At 42.2% G+C, this 16,075-nt stretch overlaps 1 protein-coding gene across 3 annotated transcripts in view; it reads right to left on the bottom strand.

Annotated features, from left to right (window-relative positions):
• Positions 1–16,075, bottom strand: part of Dcaf8 (DDB1 and CUL4 associated factor 8) — a 47,737-nt gene that overhangs the window by 16,612 nt on the left and 15,050 nt on the right. For all 3 annotated transcript variants that reach the window (XM_006990586.4, XM_006990585.3, XM_076548270.1), the window contains exons 3-7: positions 13,965–14,041; positions 6,511–7,163; positions 5,420–5,560; positions 3,396–3,490; positions 9–119 (exon numbers count right to left, since the gene is read on the bottom strand). In XM_006990586.4, the coding sequence (XP_006990648.1) occupies positions 9–119; positions 3,396–3,490; positions 5,420–5,560; positions 6,511–7,163; positions 13,965–14,013 (1,049 nt within the window). In that variant the 5' untranslated portion in view covers positions 14,014–14,041. The remainder of the gene's footprint in view (positions 1–8; positions 120–3,395; positions 3,491–5,419; positions 5,561–6,510; positions 7,164–13,964; positions 14,042–16,075) is intronic.

The raw sequence follows: 16,075 nt of genomic DNA, 5'->3' as shown, positions 1-16,075 counted from the left end.
ACACTCACCGTACAAACTGGTCTCGCCCGCCGACTGCAAACTGGTGGGTATTGGCAGGGTTCACATAGATTGTATACAGCCCCACCTTCTTCTCCTTCTCCTTCGTCACCACCAGTTTCCTTCAAAGAGTAAAAAAGGCACACAGTCAGACTGTCCAGAAGACCCAGATGGAGCTCAGCATGGTAGCTCAGATCTGTAATCCCAGTACTCAAGAGACTGACTGCCTGAAGTCAGTCATCTTGGGCTACAGTGACTTCCAGGCCAATCTGGGTTAGTGAAAAATGCCCCTTTCCCCCAGCAAACCCAACCCCAAAACCTAAAAGACCCAAGATGGTCATGAAAAATGAAAAACCAGCAGAGCAAATGCAGACATGACTAATAAGAAATCAAATTCTCATCTGTACCAAAAAAAGTAGGGGATGTTTTTTGTTTTGTTCTGAATAACAAAATAAAATAAATGCACTATGCTATTTTGAAGACTGGGGGAAAACATGAAGTAATTTTCTAGTGTTGTCTGAGGAGAATAAGCTGGAAATCATCATGGTAAGTAATTAAACCAGTCATAAAGACATACATGCTTTTCTCCATGATGGAATAAGAGAAAAAAAAAATACAACAAGAAAGAGAAAAGGCTGCCACCACGGCATGTCTATAATCCCAGCACTTAGAAGGTAGAGGCAGAAAAATTTTGATTTCTCAGCCAATGCACAGCCATGACTTCAATCCTCAGCACCACATAATCTGGGTAGGTGGCACATGCCTGTAAATACCAGCACTCAGAAGATAAAGGCAAGAAGATCAGGAGCTTAAGTTATCCTTGGCCATCTAAAGAATGAATGGCCAGCCTGGGTCCCATGAAACCTTGTCTCTAAAAAAGGAAGAAATATGAGGAAGACTATGAGGGAAAAGAAGATGCTTTAGGGGGTAAGAGAAGAATCTAGAGGTGACTTTGATTGAACCATATTATATGTACTTGATGTAATAATGTAATAATGAATCCATCATTTTGTATAATATATATGAAATAATAAAAAATACAAGCTAGGGCTGAAGAGATGGCTCGGTAGTTAAGAGCACTGTCTGCCCTTTCAGAGGACCTGAGTTTGATTATCAACACCCACATAGTGGCCTACTACTGTCTGTAACTCCAGTTCTAGGAGATCCAATGTCCTTTCTGGCCTCTCCAGGCACTGCACATATGTAGTAAACAGACACAGATGTAGGCAAAATACCCAAACACATAAAATACTAAGTAAATTTAAAAAAATTAAGTGTAAGCTAAAAGCATGTGAGTGAGTGTGCTGTGCCTTAGAGAACATGATACCAGGTACCTGGAGATACAAGGAGTGCTGGAAGAACCACAGCAACAGTGAGCTAAAAAGTCCTAGAGATCAAAGGCTAGCTCCCGATTTTTAGGGAAAACAACAAACAAGCAAACAAACAAAGACAAACAAACAAAGGTCACCGAATGCCTGGCTTTGGGTTTGGAGAGATGGATTCATTAGTGAAATGTATGCCATACTGAGTTAGAGCCAGAACTGTTCTGGACAATGAGATTTTGATTTTAAAATCTATACAGCTTTCCATTAAAAGAATACAGATGCCAGGCATGGTGGTATACATCAGGTAAGATCATCAGGAATTCAAAGTCATCCTTGAATAAACTGTGAGTTCTAGGCCAGCCTGGGCTACAGGAGACTTTACAAAAAAAGTATAGAGATCATTGAAAAGCAGCTACTAGGAAAAAAAAGTCACACAAACTCACACATAACCATATTCAAAAGTAACTGGAAAGTATTCAAAATTACTAACAATGGTTACCAATAGCTAGAAAAAAAATGGGAAAAGATACTTATTTACATATTTTTATTATGAGTTTAAGATGTAATTATTGTAAAACCAACAAAAATGAAAACAGACAATATATGTATCTATGTATGTATGTATTATGCAATGTATGTATGTATTACAGGATTTCTAGAAAGGGAGGAGATATAACCAAAGATACTGGAACTCAGAAGATTATATAAAGTTATTTAAATAGTAATGACTAGATTGAGATTGGACTTGATGTTTGGTTTTCAACCAGAGTGATGGCTCAGTGGATAAAGGCACTTGATGTGTAAGCCTGGTGACCTGAGTTCAATCCCTGGAATCCACATAAAGGTAGAAAGAGAACCAACTCCACCAAGTTGTCCTCTGACCTGCATATACATACCACGGGACATGCACACACAAACACACACACACTAACAGTAAAATAAAAATTACCAAAAAAAAGTTGCTTTATTTTTCTATGGCATTACACAGTTAAAGGGAAAAAGAATTTCCATGTATAAATTGTCTATAGTATAACAAAACTCTATTACAGCATCCATCTTATTTTCAAGACTTACCCTTTATTTTTCTGTATGTAATTTAACTGAACATTTACAAGACTATACCTCTAAGCTAGACTGTGGAGTAAAGTGCTTCTTCTGGTAAGCTAAATAGAGGTACTAAGTGAGTGGAGAAGATTACCAAGATTATTACACAAGATTACCAGATTATTAAAATCTACCTAAAAAAGGGAGCTTTCTCTGAAAATTAAGGTAGGGTAGGCATTTCATGCTAAGGAACAGACACAGGGCTGGAGAGATGGCTCAGGTTAAGAGTACTGGCTGCTCTTCCAGAGGTCCTGAGCTCAATTCCCAGCACAACTATCTATAATGAGATCTGGTGCCCTCTTCTGGCATGCAGGCGCACATGCAGGCAGAACACTGTATACATAATAAATCTTAAAGAAAAAAAGAAAGAAAGAAACACACAGGAAGTAAGGACCTCTCCAAAACCTGAAGCTATCTCTTATCAAACATAGGCTTAAAGGTACTATATTCTGGTGAACCTAAGAGTTCAACATTACTATGACATGTGGAACATTTTTAAGGCCAAGATATAGAGTTCTGTAAAGAAAATCTGACTACCAGCTAGAAAGATGGCTCAGAGCTTAAGAGTACATACTGCTTTTGCAGAGGACCAGAGTTTGGCTTCCAGCATCTGTGTTGGGTGGATCATAACCACCTGCAACTCTAGCTTCTAGGGTATTGTCTAGAAGCCTCTGGCCTCTGTAAACATCTGTACTCATGTGTACATACCCCCACAGATACACCCATATACAAAATTGAAAATAAAATAAATCATCACTTTTAGGCCTTTTGGCTAAGATCAAGTATAAAAATAAAACAAATCTGTGTAGCCCTGGCTGTTCTGGAACTTCATCTGTAAATCAGGCTGGCCTTGAACTCAGAGATCCACCTGCCCCTGCCTCCTGAGTGCTGAGATTAAAGGTGTGCCCTACCACCACCTGGTTAAAACTAAAACAAATCTTCAAAAAAAGGTATTATGGCTAAACTTACGAAGCTGGCCGGTCTTGTCTCAGGTCAATGGTGAAGACTACAGCATCTTCACCAGCTGACAGGAACGTACAGGGAGAGTCTGGTTCTAGGGCCAACTGAAGGAGAGAAAGGGAAAGGGTGTGGTTTCTAATCATTAGAGGGAATCTAGTTCACTGACTTACCTTTCAGAAGGGAAGCAATTAAAATGTCTTAGAAGGCCAGGCATGATAGGTACACACCTTTAATCCCAATTTGGGAGGTTGAAGAAGGAAGATCTTTGTGAGTTCAAGGGCAGCCTGGTCTACATAGTGAAACCATGTCTCAAAAATAAAAATAAAAAAAAGTCCTAGCCAGGCAGTGGTGGTGCACACCTTTCATCCCAGCACTCAGGAGGCAGAGGCAGGCGGATCTCTGTGAGTTCGAGGCCAGCCTGGTCTACAGAGAGTTCCAGGATAGGCTCCAAAGCTACACAGAGAAACCCTGTCTCGAAAAACCCCCCCAAAAAAGTCTTAGCAAGTGAAATGTGTACTTTGTTTGTTTGTTTGTTATAAAACCCTAAGAAGGGGAGAAGGGGGCTGGAGAGAAGACTCAGGTTAAGAGCACTGGCTGCCCTTCCAGAGGTCCCGAGTTCAATTCCCAGCAAGCACATGGTGGCTCATAACCATCTGTAACAAGATCTGGTGCCCTCTTCTGGTGAGCAGGCACATATTCAGGCAGAACACTCTACACGTAATAAACCTTTAAAAAACCCTAAGAAGGGAAATAATTTAGGCTTCACTCACTCTTACTGTGTGAATTAATAGCACATTTATTCTATACAGGACATAGGACAGGTAATTTGTTATTTTAACCAAATCCCAAAAGCAAAGGAAAACATCAACTATTAAGAGTTCATTCTAGGGCTGGAGCGATGACTCAGCTGTTAACACTGGCTGCTCTTCCAGAGAACCTGAGTTTGATTCCCACCCATCTAGAGTGGGATCTGATACCCTCTTCTGGAATAAAGATGTACATGCAGACAGAACACTCGTGTACATAAAATAAATAAAATCTTAAAAAAAAAAAAAAGTTTAGTCTAATCGAGGAATGGTAGCACACGCCTTTAATCCTACACTCCCGACATAAGCAGGTGGATCTCTTTGAGTTCAAGGCCAGCCTGGTCAACACAGTAAGCTCCAGGACAGCCAGGCTACACAGAGAACCCGTCTCAAAAAACCAAAAAGGACTTCATTCTAAAATAAAGTCCATTACATTCAGGCATGCAGACAAATAATATAAAAATGTCTTTCTTTTTCAGTCCCTGTATCTTAACTCTAAAAATTAGTTACCTAGTGGGTGGGAACTAAACTTAAAAATCAAAGAAGTGGGTATTTTTCTTGAGCCTTCTGGTCTCCTCCAAATTGTTAGATTTTTTAAGAGTATCATCCTTTGCAAGGAAAAACATAAATCTATCCTGAGGCTGGGAGCTCTTAGCCTCCCTGGCTACCACCATGACTATCCATTCTGTACTCACAGCTCTACATAAAGCTTCCTATAACATGGGTATTTATAGGCTACTATTGAGCAGAAAAATCAGGAATCTTCTTATCAGAGGAACCAACCACCAGCTCCTGGGAACCATTAAAATGATCTAAAAACAATCAGAGGGAACTTCAGAGGTTTAAGAATGACACATGAACTCCAGGATCTCTGAATTAACCACTCTCAGCTTGGGGCTCGGTTTGTTTATTTGGGGGTTTTCAAGATAGTCTCACTCTGTAGCCTAGGCTAGCACAGTAATGCTGCCTCAGCTTTCCAAATACTAGGGTTACAGCGATAAGCCACCACACCGGGCCAGGGGCCAGGGATAATCGACCAAATTTTGTAAGCCCATGAGCTGAAGGTCTTTGAAATACTTGTTTTTCAGAAGCTTTACGACAGTTGTTTTTGCTCCCTTCTTAGAAGGGAGCAAACCTAGGGACTGAAGGAAGTAAGGCAGCTGAAGACAACAGAGGGATACAAGAGAGGATCTGGACCCACAACCCGGGGGACAAAGGCTGTCTTACCTTGTGGGATGCTCCCTTGTGCTGGGCCACACGCTTTGTGTTCTTGCAGCACTGTGTAGCAGATAGTTCCGCCACACGGACCTGCCCATCCCGGGCACACATAGCCAGGGTGGAATCACCACTGTTAGGAAGGAACTTGGCCTGGAGTATTAAGAATGAAAAGGGGACACAAAAGAAATTAAAGAGGTAAATTTGAGAGAAAAGTGTGTGGATGACCCCTTGTCACTCTTTCCTTGTACAGCTGGATGTACCCCCCCTCTTTCTCTTTGTACAGACAGCTAAGCCCAAATCCTTCCAGAAGTCAAAGGAGGAGAAAGGAAGCCACTTCTGACATAAAAGTGCATTCTGGATGGCTCTGGAACGATGAACACTATGTGATTAAACACTGGTAAACTGCAATTATGCCTTCCAGGGGGAAAAAGCAAGGAACAAGGACAAATCTTCATCTACCAAACAAACATAAATATGCCATAAGGGGAAAGGAACCTGGAAAGAAGAAAGAAAAAGGACATGCTTATGGATGAGTGGCTAGTATATATGGACAATGGGACTAAGGTTTAGTATCTCCATAGAATAATCATTATTAGCCAAATTTTATCAAATGCAACTAAATACCAGTCATGAATCAAAAGTGCTTAGCTCCCCTAGTTTTCTTTTTCCTGAGTACTGGAGAGTACTCAAGAGTCTTAGCACATGCTCTGTTATTTAGTGCTGATAAGATGTGTTACAAGCCCTATTTCATACATACATAAACTCAAAGTACAAAGTAAATAATTGTACACACTTATATAGGGCTAGGATCTGAGAACTAAGCAGTTTGGTTCAGGAGCCTGTGCACTCTACTACACTGCCCTGTACTGACACACCTATAGGAGTTTCAGGTATCCTGCCCATACTGGGACTTAACAATAGTCCGTATGTGCAAGGAAACAAAAGGCTGCCTGCCATAGGGCTCTCAGTATACCATTATGGAGTCAAGGCTGGATCAAGTCCTTATATCTAATTCCCACCACAACTTGCTACTAGCTTCTGCTCTAGGCAGCAACTCAACTCTGTCTACCCTCATGCTTGATTTTATCAAGTTGCCTTACCTGGAAGACATTACTTTTGTGGCCACTCTCAAAGTCCAGAACTGGCTGCCGCCGCACCCAATCCCACACCACCACCTTCAGGTCATCACTGCCACTGGCCAGCCAGGTCCCACGCTGGTTAAAGTGCAAGGTATTGACACAACCGGTGTGGCCCTCGAGCCCATGCTGCAGGCGGAAACGCTGGACAAAGACTCTTGCCCCACAAGCCTCATACACAAAGCGGGCACTTGAACCCAGCTCCCGCTCCCGAAGGGCAGGAAGGGCTTGCCAGCGAGGCCGGGGCAAAGCTGTTGTCTCTGAGGATACCCAGTCCTCCAGGGCTCGCTCATCATCGGATGAGTCCTGATCACGACTGGCCCGTTTGCGCTGTACGCGGTGCCGAGGCTGCTCCTCTTCCTCTTCCTCTGAGTGGTCATGAACTCGGTTCTCATCGTTGATGGAATAATGGCCAGTGTCCTCCATGCTGTCAGAGTCCTTTTCTTCACCTGAGCTCTCTGTGTCTGTGCCTCGACTTTCTGTGCTGGTACGGTTGGGGCCACCATCATCCCCAGTCAAGCTCAAACTCAAGTCTGAGGCCTCTACTTCAATACCTGAGGATGTTTCCCTTCCCTCTTCAGCGCCAGACATCTCTTCTGGACTGCTAGACAGGCTTCCTGGACATTAATGGATAGATGCAAAGAGAAAAAAATGAGGAAAAATAATTAGGACAGTGATCAGAAAGACTTTCCACCTTGGTCTAAGAAACTATTACCCCAAAGACCAAGAAACAAATTTTAGTAAATGTGTTTACTTTCCAAATGCTCATAAAGAATAACTGCATGCCTGTAATTCAAAGTCATCTTCAGCGAGTTGGTTTTGTTTTTGTTTTTGAGTTTTTTTTTTCATAATTTATTTAACTTTATGTGCATTGGTGTGAAGGTGTCAGATCCCCTGGAACAGGAGTTACAGACAGTTGTAAGCTGCCATGTGGGTTCTGGGAATTGAACCCAGGTCCTCTGAAAGAGCAGTCAGTGCTCTTAACCACTGAGCCATCTCCAGGCCCTCTTCATCAAGTTTTAAGGGCACCCTGGGCTATATGTATCCAAAAAGTGGAAATGGCAGAACTTCTGAGAGGAAATCTTGGTTTTATTTATTTATTCATTTATTTATTTAGGTTTTTCAAGACAAGGTTTCTTTGTGTAGCCCTGGAACTCACTCTGTAGACCAGGCTAGCCTCAAACTAAGATTCTCCTGCCTCTGCCTCCCAACTGCTGGGATTAAAAGCATGTGCCACCAGCACCTAACTGTTTGTTTTAAATAAAAGATTAAGATCAAAACTGCACAGGCAGGGCTGAAGAGATGGCTCAGAGGTTAAGAGCACTGACTGCTCTTCCAGAGATCCTGAGTTCAATTCCCAGCAACCACATAGTGGCTCATAACCATCTATAGTGAGATCTGGTGCCCTCTTCTGGCCTGCAGGCTGAACACTCACTGTATACATGATAAATAAATAAAATCTTCAAAAAAAAAAAAAAAGCCGGGGCAGTGGCAGAGCCAGGCGGATCTCTGTGAGTTCGAGGCCAGCCTGGTCTCCAAAGCAGAGTTCCAGGAAAGGCACAAAGCTACACAGAGAAACCCTGCCTCAAAAAAACAAACAAACAAAAAACAAAATAAAACAAAACAAAGCTGCACAGGCACTAGGCATGGAAGCACACACTGGTAATTCTCATACTCTGTAAAACAGAGACAGGAGGATTACCCCAAGTTCAAGGCCAGCCAGGGCTATACAAAAAGATCAAGTCTCACAAAACTCAAAACCAAAACAGATGTTAAGTGCTGGAATGTGTAGACGAATTTCTAAACAGTCATATTAAATAAGAAACACAGAGCCAAATACAGGGGTAATAGCCAAAGAAATCAGAGAAATAGTGAGTCACTAACTAACCTTAGCTCACCACGCCGCGGTAGCTTCCCAGAGAACCAGCTTCGTCCTGTCTAACCTGCACTTTTATTGCCTTGTTGTTCTGCCTTCTCATTGGCTCTTAGCCCAGCCACCTCACTTCCTCATCACTGCCTGTCTGTACAGACCTCCAGGTCTCTATGGTTAGTACTGGGATTAAAGGCATGTGTCACCATGCTTGGCTGTATCCTTGAACACACTGAGACTCTGCCTGCCATGTGATCGGATTAAGGGTGTGTGCTACCACCGCCTGACTTCTGTTTATGGCTGGCTCTCTATGTCCTCTGATCTCCAGGCAAATTTTATTTATTAACATACAAATAAAATATCACCACAGGAATGCTATATGAAAGTGTGCTGCCGGGCAGTGGTGGCACATGCCTTTAATCCCAGCACTCAGGAGGCAGAGCCAGGCGGATCTCTGTGAGTTTGAGGCCAGCCTGGTCTCCAAAGCCAGTTCCAAGAAAGGAACAAAGCTACACAGAGAAACCCTGTCTCGAAAAACCAAAAGTGTGCCTAGAGGTGACTTAGGTCCATAAAGACAAACATCACATGTACTCTCTCTTATGTGGATCCTAGCTTCAAAATTTTAGATCTAGATGTTTAGTTTGGAGTTATCTATAGAGTCAGAATTGGAGTAGGTATAGAAGTCAGAGGTAGGCGGATGTCTCTGAGTTCAAGGCCAGCCTGGTCTACAAAGTGAGTTTCAGGACAGCCAGGACTGTTACACAGAGAAACCTTGTCTTGAAAAACTAAGGGAAAAGGGGGAGGGGGAGGGGGACGTTAGGAGCTAAAACACATGCTATATGAAAGCAGTGGGGATGAAAATACTGAGGATTAGAGGCCTGAGGAAGGACGGGGGCAGAGAGGAGGATGAGGGATTGGAAGGTGTGTTAACTAACACTAAAAATATATAAAGAGCTTTATAGAAACCCACTATTTTATAAACTAATTAAATAAACACTTAAAAGAAAAAAATAAAATGTTTTGAATGGAGATGCCTTGCTTGGGTAAGGGTAAAAAAGCTTAAGACATAGATTATTAACACAAATCTCAACGCCAATTCTGGTGTTCCTCCCTGTAAGTTTGAAGTCATGGGATGACCCCCAACAACACAGGCTATTGCTGTTGGCTGTCTACTAAAACTAGACGGTAAAAGCCTACGGCTAAAGAAACCAGTTTCTTTGTAGGACATGAAAATATCAAACTGGAACTGACCTGGCTAGTGTTCTTAGAGCCAAAGGGAGATTAAGTGCTGGAGAGAAAATATATCAATGGCTGGGAGATGGCTCCTCAGTTAAGAGCACGGACTGCTCCTCTAGAGGACCTGGGCTTGGTTCCCAGCATCTAATAATCATTTGTAACTCCAGTCCCAGAGGATCCAATATCCTTCTTTCCGCTCAGGCACTGCATGTACATGGGACCCTGACATACATTCAGGCAAAACATCCATATACATAAAATACAGTAACTACCCTCCCTCATTTTTAAAAAGGTACCAACGGCAAAAAAAAAAAAAAAGGTTTATGTCTGATGCAACTACCTTAGAATCTGCCCTCTGTTTGAGACAGGCTCCCCCAATATAACCCTGGCTAGCCTAGAATGCATTAGACCAGGCTGACCTCCGATTGTGGCGATCTTTTCTACTTCCTGAGTGCTGAGAGCACAGGCATACACCGTCACACCTGGCTTTAGGCTGTGTTGTTTCACAGGCACCTACTGATTACAGCAAAGAACTAAACTATCTATTAAAACATCTCCAGCAGTAACAAGGCACTATTTCAATTGAAAAAAAAATGAAAAGAAAAAGTATCTCAGCATGATTGACACGGCCATCTTCTCACCGGATGATGGTAACTGACAAAAAGCATCTGGCTATGCCATTTCCCAGGTCAGAAAGGTGCCTACCTCCTGCTGCTTAACTGCTAACTTGCTATCATAAACATTTTTTATTACTGACAGTTATTTATTGGGGGGGGGGGGGTGCCACAGTGAAAAGGACAACTTGGGTGAATGAGTTCCCTCCTTCCACCATGTGAGTTCCAGGATCAAATGCAGGCATCAACCAGGTGGCAAACAAGTTTATCCACTGAGCTCTACTGCTAGACAATTTATAAGTTCTTAAAACCCAGGAATCATGGGGTTGAAGGATTTTAAGTTGGTCATTATGATCACTAACACAGGTTTTCACTTGCCCTTTTCTAACAAATGTATTTTAATTTACTTCAACTAGTTAGCTTGTTTTTAGATATGGTGTCATTATGTAGCCCACACTGGCCTCAAACTCACAAAGATTCTGTCTCAGCTTCTCAAGTGTTAGAATTCCAGGCATGAATCACTAAACATAGTTTAGTAAATAGTATTAACAATAATTCTTTTTTCTTTTCTTCCATGTTATCAGGGATTAAACTCAATGCCTTGTACTTGCTTGGCAAGAGTTCTACCCCTGAAACTATAAACTCAACTCTAGTTTAAAATTTTCATACTAGGACACATATTTTCAGTCTCTTTATTGAGAGATGAAACAGTTTTATCGAGAAGCATTCATGAAGCTGATAGAAGCCCCGCTACTTTAAGTGGATCTTGAGAGGATCAGCATATTGTAGTCTGCTATCTTGGCAGTGACATAACTGGTCACTTTCAGTGGGTACAATTAAATATTGCACTCTTGTCTAGTAAAGAAATCATTGCAATGAGCCCTTGAGCCATGTTCACATTCAATACAATCACAATTTCCAGCCTAAGGTCAAGGTATGGAAAAAAGAAGGGAAGAAAGGCTTTTAAAATACTGTAATACTGTTTACTTTGGTCTCCTCTCTGAAGATAGTACAAATTTTATCCTGCACAAGTAAAATCATCAGAGAAAGGTAAACCAGTTGTGTGACTCTAATATAAGCTATTTGAGTCCAATAATGTTTACTGATGTAAACCTGAACACTTTATACTGCCCGCTTGTCTGGGTTGAAGCAGTGATTTGTAAGACTGCTGAAGAAATAAGACCTCCTTCCAATGAATTCTCAGGCAAACTCCAACACAGAAAACAGATAAAAGTGTTTTGTTTGAAGTAACAAGAGAAGGCTGAACAACACAAAAGCACCCCACCAAACAGCACAATAGTAGAAAAACTGGGCTAGGAGGCAGAAGAAAAATGGGGTGGGGGCAGGGGGAACCCACAGAAATCTGAACTTAGGAAGCAGATTTGCTGAGAATTACATATGCTGAGAAAGTATACTAGATGTGTTTAAGTGCAATCGGGCTTAAGCTTGGGGCTGGTAAGAAGGGATAAAAACACACCTAGGGCAGGGTGTAGCCTAACGGCAAAGCACCTGTTTAGTGTGTACAAGGTTATGGGTTAGACACCTGGTATACTATACCCCTGCACACAACACCTGACAGAGCCCCAGATGCAAGGAAAAACAACCCAGGCCCTTCCTCTGGGAATTTACTGTTAAAATTATGATTAACAAGAACCAGCAAGATGGTCTAACAGGTAAAGGCACTTGTCACTAAGCCTGACAACACGAATTTTGATCTACCACAGGGTAGAAGGAGAACCTGATTCTACTAGAGTATCATGGCACCCGTGAACACTAAATAAATAAATGTAATATAAAATTTAAAAAGTTGTGTGCTGTGGGATGGTCTGTATGTCAAATTGCTCTGATTGGTCAATAAATAAAACACTGATTGGCCAGTGGCCAGGCAGGAAGTAGGTGGGACAAGGAGAGAGGAGAATTCTGGGAAGCAGAAGGCTGAGGCAGAGAGACACTGCAAGCCACCGCCATGACCAGCAGCATGTGAAGATGCGGTAAGCCACCAGCCGCGTGGCAAATGGATTAATTTAAGCTATAAGAACAGTTAGCAAGAAGCCTGTCACGGCCATACAGTTTGTAGCAATATAAGTCTCTGTGTTTACTTGGTTGGGTCTGAGCGGCTGTGGGACTGGCGGGTGACAAAGATTTGTCCTGACTGTGGGCAAGGCAGGAAAACTCTAGCTACAGTTGTGATTAACAAATTCAGACTGTGACGGTGGTAGCACATTAAAATAAGAGACAGAGTATACCACAAGCTGGAGGAAGGAGTTTAGTAGTCATTGACCAAAATCTACCTTAGGCTCTTGCAATTTTTTTTTTACTGTATAGGCCCAAATGGTCAAAATGTTAAGTTATATAAGACCATTTAAGACTGTCTTAACTATTGACCCTCACTTGCACAAAAGCAACTCATAGATACTACATAAATGGGCATGATTGTATTTTGGTACACCCTTCTTTATATGTGTGTGGTGTGTGCTTGTGAGTATATGCTATATCCCTGGAAGGAGGGGCATGTGTGCAGAGGCCTAAGGTTAACATCACCTTACTGAAACAGAATCTGTCAAGTGAACCCAGAGCTTGTTGATACAATTAATTTAGCTAGGTAGCTTGTTTCAGGACCTCCCCTGTCTCCACTTTCTGAGCAATGGAATTACATGTGGACCACTATGCCCATCTGGCATCTACACACACACACACACACACACACACACACACACACACACACACACACACACACACACACACACACAGAGAGAGACAGAGACAGAGAGAGAGACAGAGATACTGAAATTTCTCTAGAATCCTGTCCCTTCTAATTAAGTGCAAGTAAAGGGAGGGAAGAAGACCTGATTCTGGATAGCTTTGGTTTCATCTTTTCTATCACTGAGGCACACTCCCAGATCAGTAACTTCATTTCTTATCACTCTCTGAAACTATTATCTACCATATAAACAGACCTCTCAATTAACTCTTCCCCGTAACTCCCTCCACCTTAATTTTCTTCTTAGTATTTCATTAAGTATGCCCTCCCTTTTGTAAACAGGCTTCCAAAAGTCCAAACCACTTCACCAAAAGGTCAATATATCTTTGGGGCCAGAGATGGCTTAGCATGAACTGCTCTTTCAGAGGACCCAGGTTCAATTCCCAGCATCCACATGGTGACTCACAACTCTCTGTAACTCTTTATATTTTTGTTTTGTTTTGTTTTTTGAGAAACAAAATAATTAATTTTAAATGTTTTAATTTTTTGTGTAACAGCCTTAGCTGTCCTGGAACTCACTCTGTAGCCCAGGCTGGCCTCGAATTCAGAGATCTGCCTGCCTGTGCCTCCTGACTGCTGGGATTAAAGGTGTGCACCACCACCCGGCTTGTCTGTTGCTCTAGTTCCAAAGGATGTAATGCCCTCTTCTGGCCTCGGCAGACACCAGGCACAGAAGTGGTGCACCAACATACATGCAGACAAAATAATCATACACATAAAACAAAAATTAAAAAAGAAGAAATATCTCTATATTGATCTTCTGAAAACAATCTGGTAAAATTTGAAGGAGCAAAAGATTGAAGGCAACCCAAGATGATTCCTGAGTGCTTTCCCGTACTCAGACAGCAGACAAATTCAGGGTTCCATTCTCCCTTAGGGAAGGGGGGAGACCTCACCTGATAGTAAAGGGAGTCTGACCTTTTTTTCAGTCCCTTACCATTAGCTAAATCTGTTCTGCCATCTGTGCTGCTCCCTTTGCTGGACATCTTGAAAATGGTATTTGCTGTATCCAGCCTGGATTTGGGAAGAAGGAAATAAAATAATTAGAAAAGCTTCTGGGAAAGACAATAAAATAGACAAGGACATTCATCAATGCATAGGTTTTACCATTTTCATAAGAATTAATCTTTTGTGTGGTACACTTCATATTAACTACTCAGTTGCTAAGCCCCACCCTCCTCAGCTTTCCTGAATGTAACACCATAAAGAGACATACTTGTGGGGGAGGTCAACTGCCAATTCTTTACCTTCTTTCTTAAGTAGCTGATAGTGTGTTTTGGTTTGTTTGTTTGTTTTTCCTACATGGGAAAGAAGGGACTGAGATAAAACTTGAAACAGGAGGTGCATACCTAATAACAAGCTGCTAGCTAAGAACCTCAACTTAACACAGGAAGACTACCTTCAGCATTGCCCTCTGAGCAAGATTCTCCCACTGTAAGTAACATGTTTCCACAAACCCTGTGAAGCATTTGTTTTCACAAAACGAATACACAAGTCAAGATTCCGCATCTCATTTCATGCACAAATAGATAGAAATCAAGCTCTTGCAAAGCACCCTAGTCTTTGGTCACTCAGCTGCAATGCCAAGCCTATTAAAAGCAAAGACACATAAGATTATAAACAGAGCCAGGTGGTGGTGGTGGTGGTGGTGGTGGTAGTAGTAGTAGTAGTAGTAGTAGTGGTAGTGGTGCACACCTTTGATCCCACACTTGGGAGGCAGAGGCAGGCGGAACTGCGAGTGCCAGACTGGCCATACAAAGGTATGTAAAAGAGAAGCCCCGCCGGGCAGTAGTGGCGCACGCCTTTAATCCCAGCACTTGAGAGGCAGAGCCAGGAGGATCTCTGTAAATTCAAGGCCAGCCTGGGCTACCAAGTGAGCTCCAGGAAAGGCACAAAGCTACACAGAGAAACCCTGTCTCGGGGAAAAAAAAAAAAGGGGGGGGGGAGGTGGCTGGAGAGATGACTCAGAGGTTAAGAGCACCGACTGCTCTTCCAGAGGTCCTGAGTTCAATTCCCAGCACCCACATGGTGGCTCACAGCCATCTGTAATGAGATCTGGCGCCCTCTTCTGTATACATAATGAATAAATAAATCTTTAAAAAAAGAGAGAGAAGCCCCACTAAGCCATCGTAGCTCCTTTTACACAGTGGCAAACATGACTTCAGCTAATTCTACTCATTTTCACCAGACTGACCTCTGTAGCAAAACCCTATCTTCAACTAGGGAATGTATCTTACTTCTTTAATGCTGCTATAACACTCCCATCCCTCGCCAGGACCTTATCGCCACCTCCAGCAAATTCCAAAGAGCAAAGAATAATATTATTCAGGCTAGAGTTTTGTTTAGCCCTTTCAGTGTCTTGAACAAAAGGCAGTGGTAAAAGACAAAGTATGACTATGATCTAAGACCGAGTACCCAGGCACTGTCCTCCAATCTTTCAACAGCCCTTTCATTCCCCTAACAATTACCCTAGAAGCCATCCTTATCCTCACCCTCTACTTTTCTCCTTTACAGAAACTTGTGCTGTTTCATAAAAACTGTCCTCTGCAGAGACAGCTGCCCAAAGAATGCTTGTTGCAGGCCACAGTGGAGTAGTTCTGACAAAAAAACAAAAAACAAAAAACAAAAAAAAAAACGGACCAAATCTGAGAAAACACCTGGAAGAGCAGCTATGAAAGAAGGTGCCAACAAGACATCAACAGCCATGTACACAAGCTATTTCCAGAGCAGACTACTTTCTTCCTCTCACTTTGTGTTTACTTGGTTTTGAGATAGGTTCTCACTCTGTACCTCAGGCTGGTCTCAAATTCATGGGGACCTTTCTGCCTCAGATTCCCCACAACTGGCTTCTTTTTCCTCCCTAATGTGTAATTTTTAAACAAAGATTTATGTATGAGTTTTTTTGCCTGTATGTATACATGTATGTATTTATGTGCAGCACATATGTGCCTGGTGCCTGAGAAGATCAGAAGATGGTGTTGGATCTCCTGAAACTGGAGTTACAGATAGTTTGTGAGCCACCATGTAAGTGCTGAGAAATGAACCCGG

The sequence above is a fragment of the Peromyscus maniculatus genome, chromosome 11 (assembly GCF_049852395.1).
Source record: "Peromyscus maniculatus bairdii isolate BWxNUB_F1_BW_parent chromosome 11, HU_Pman_BW_mat_3.1, whole genome shotgun sequence".
Taxonomy (NCBI): Eukaryota; Metazoa; Chordata; class Mammalia; order Rodentia; family Cricetidae; genus Peromyscus; species Peromyscus maniculatus.
The sequence above is the reverse complement of the archived record's forward strand: the minus strand, read 5'-3'. Positions and strand labels throughout refer to the sequence as shown.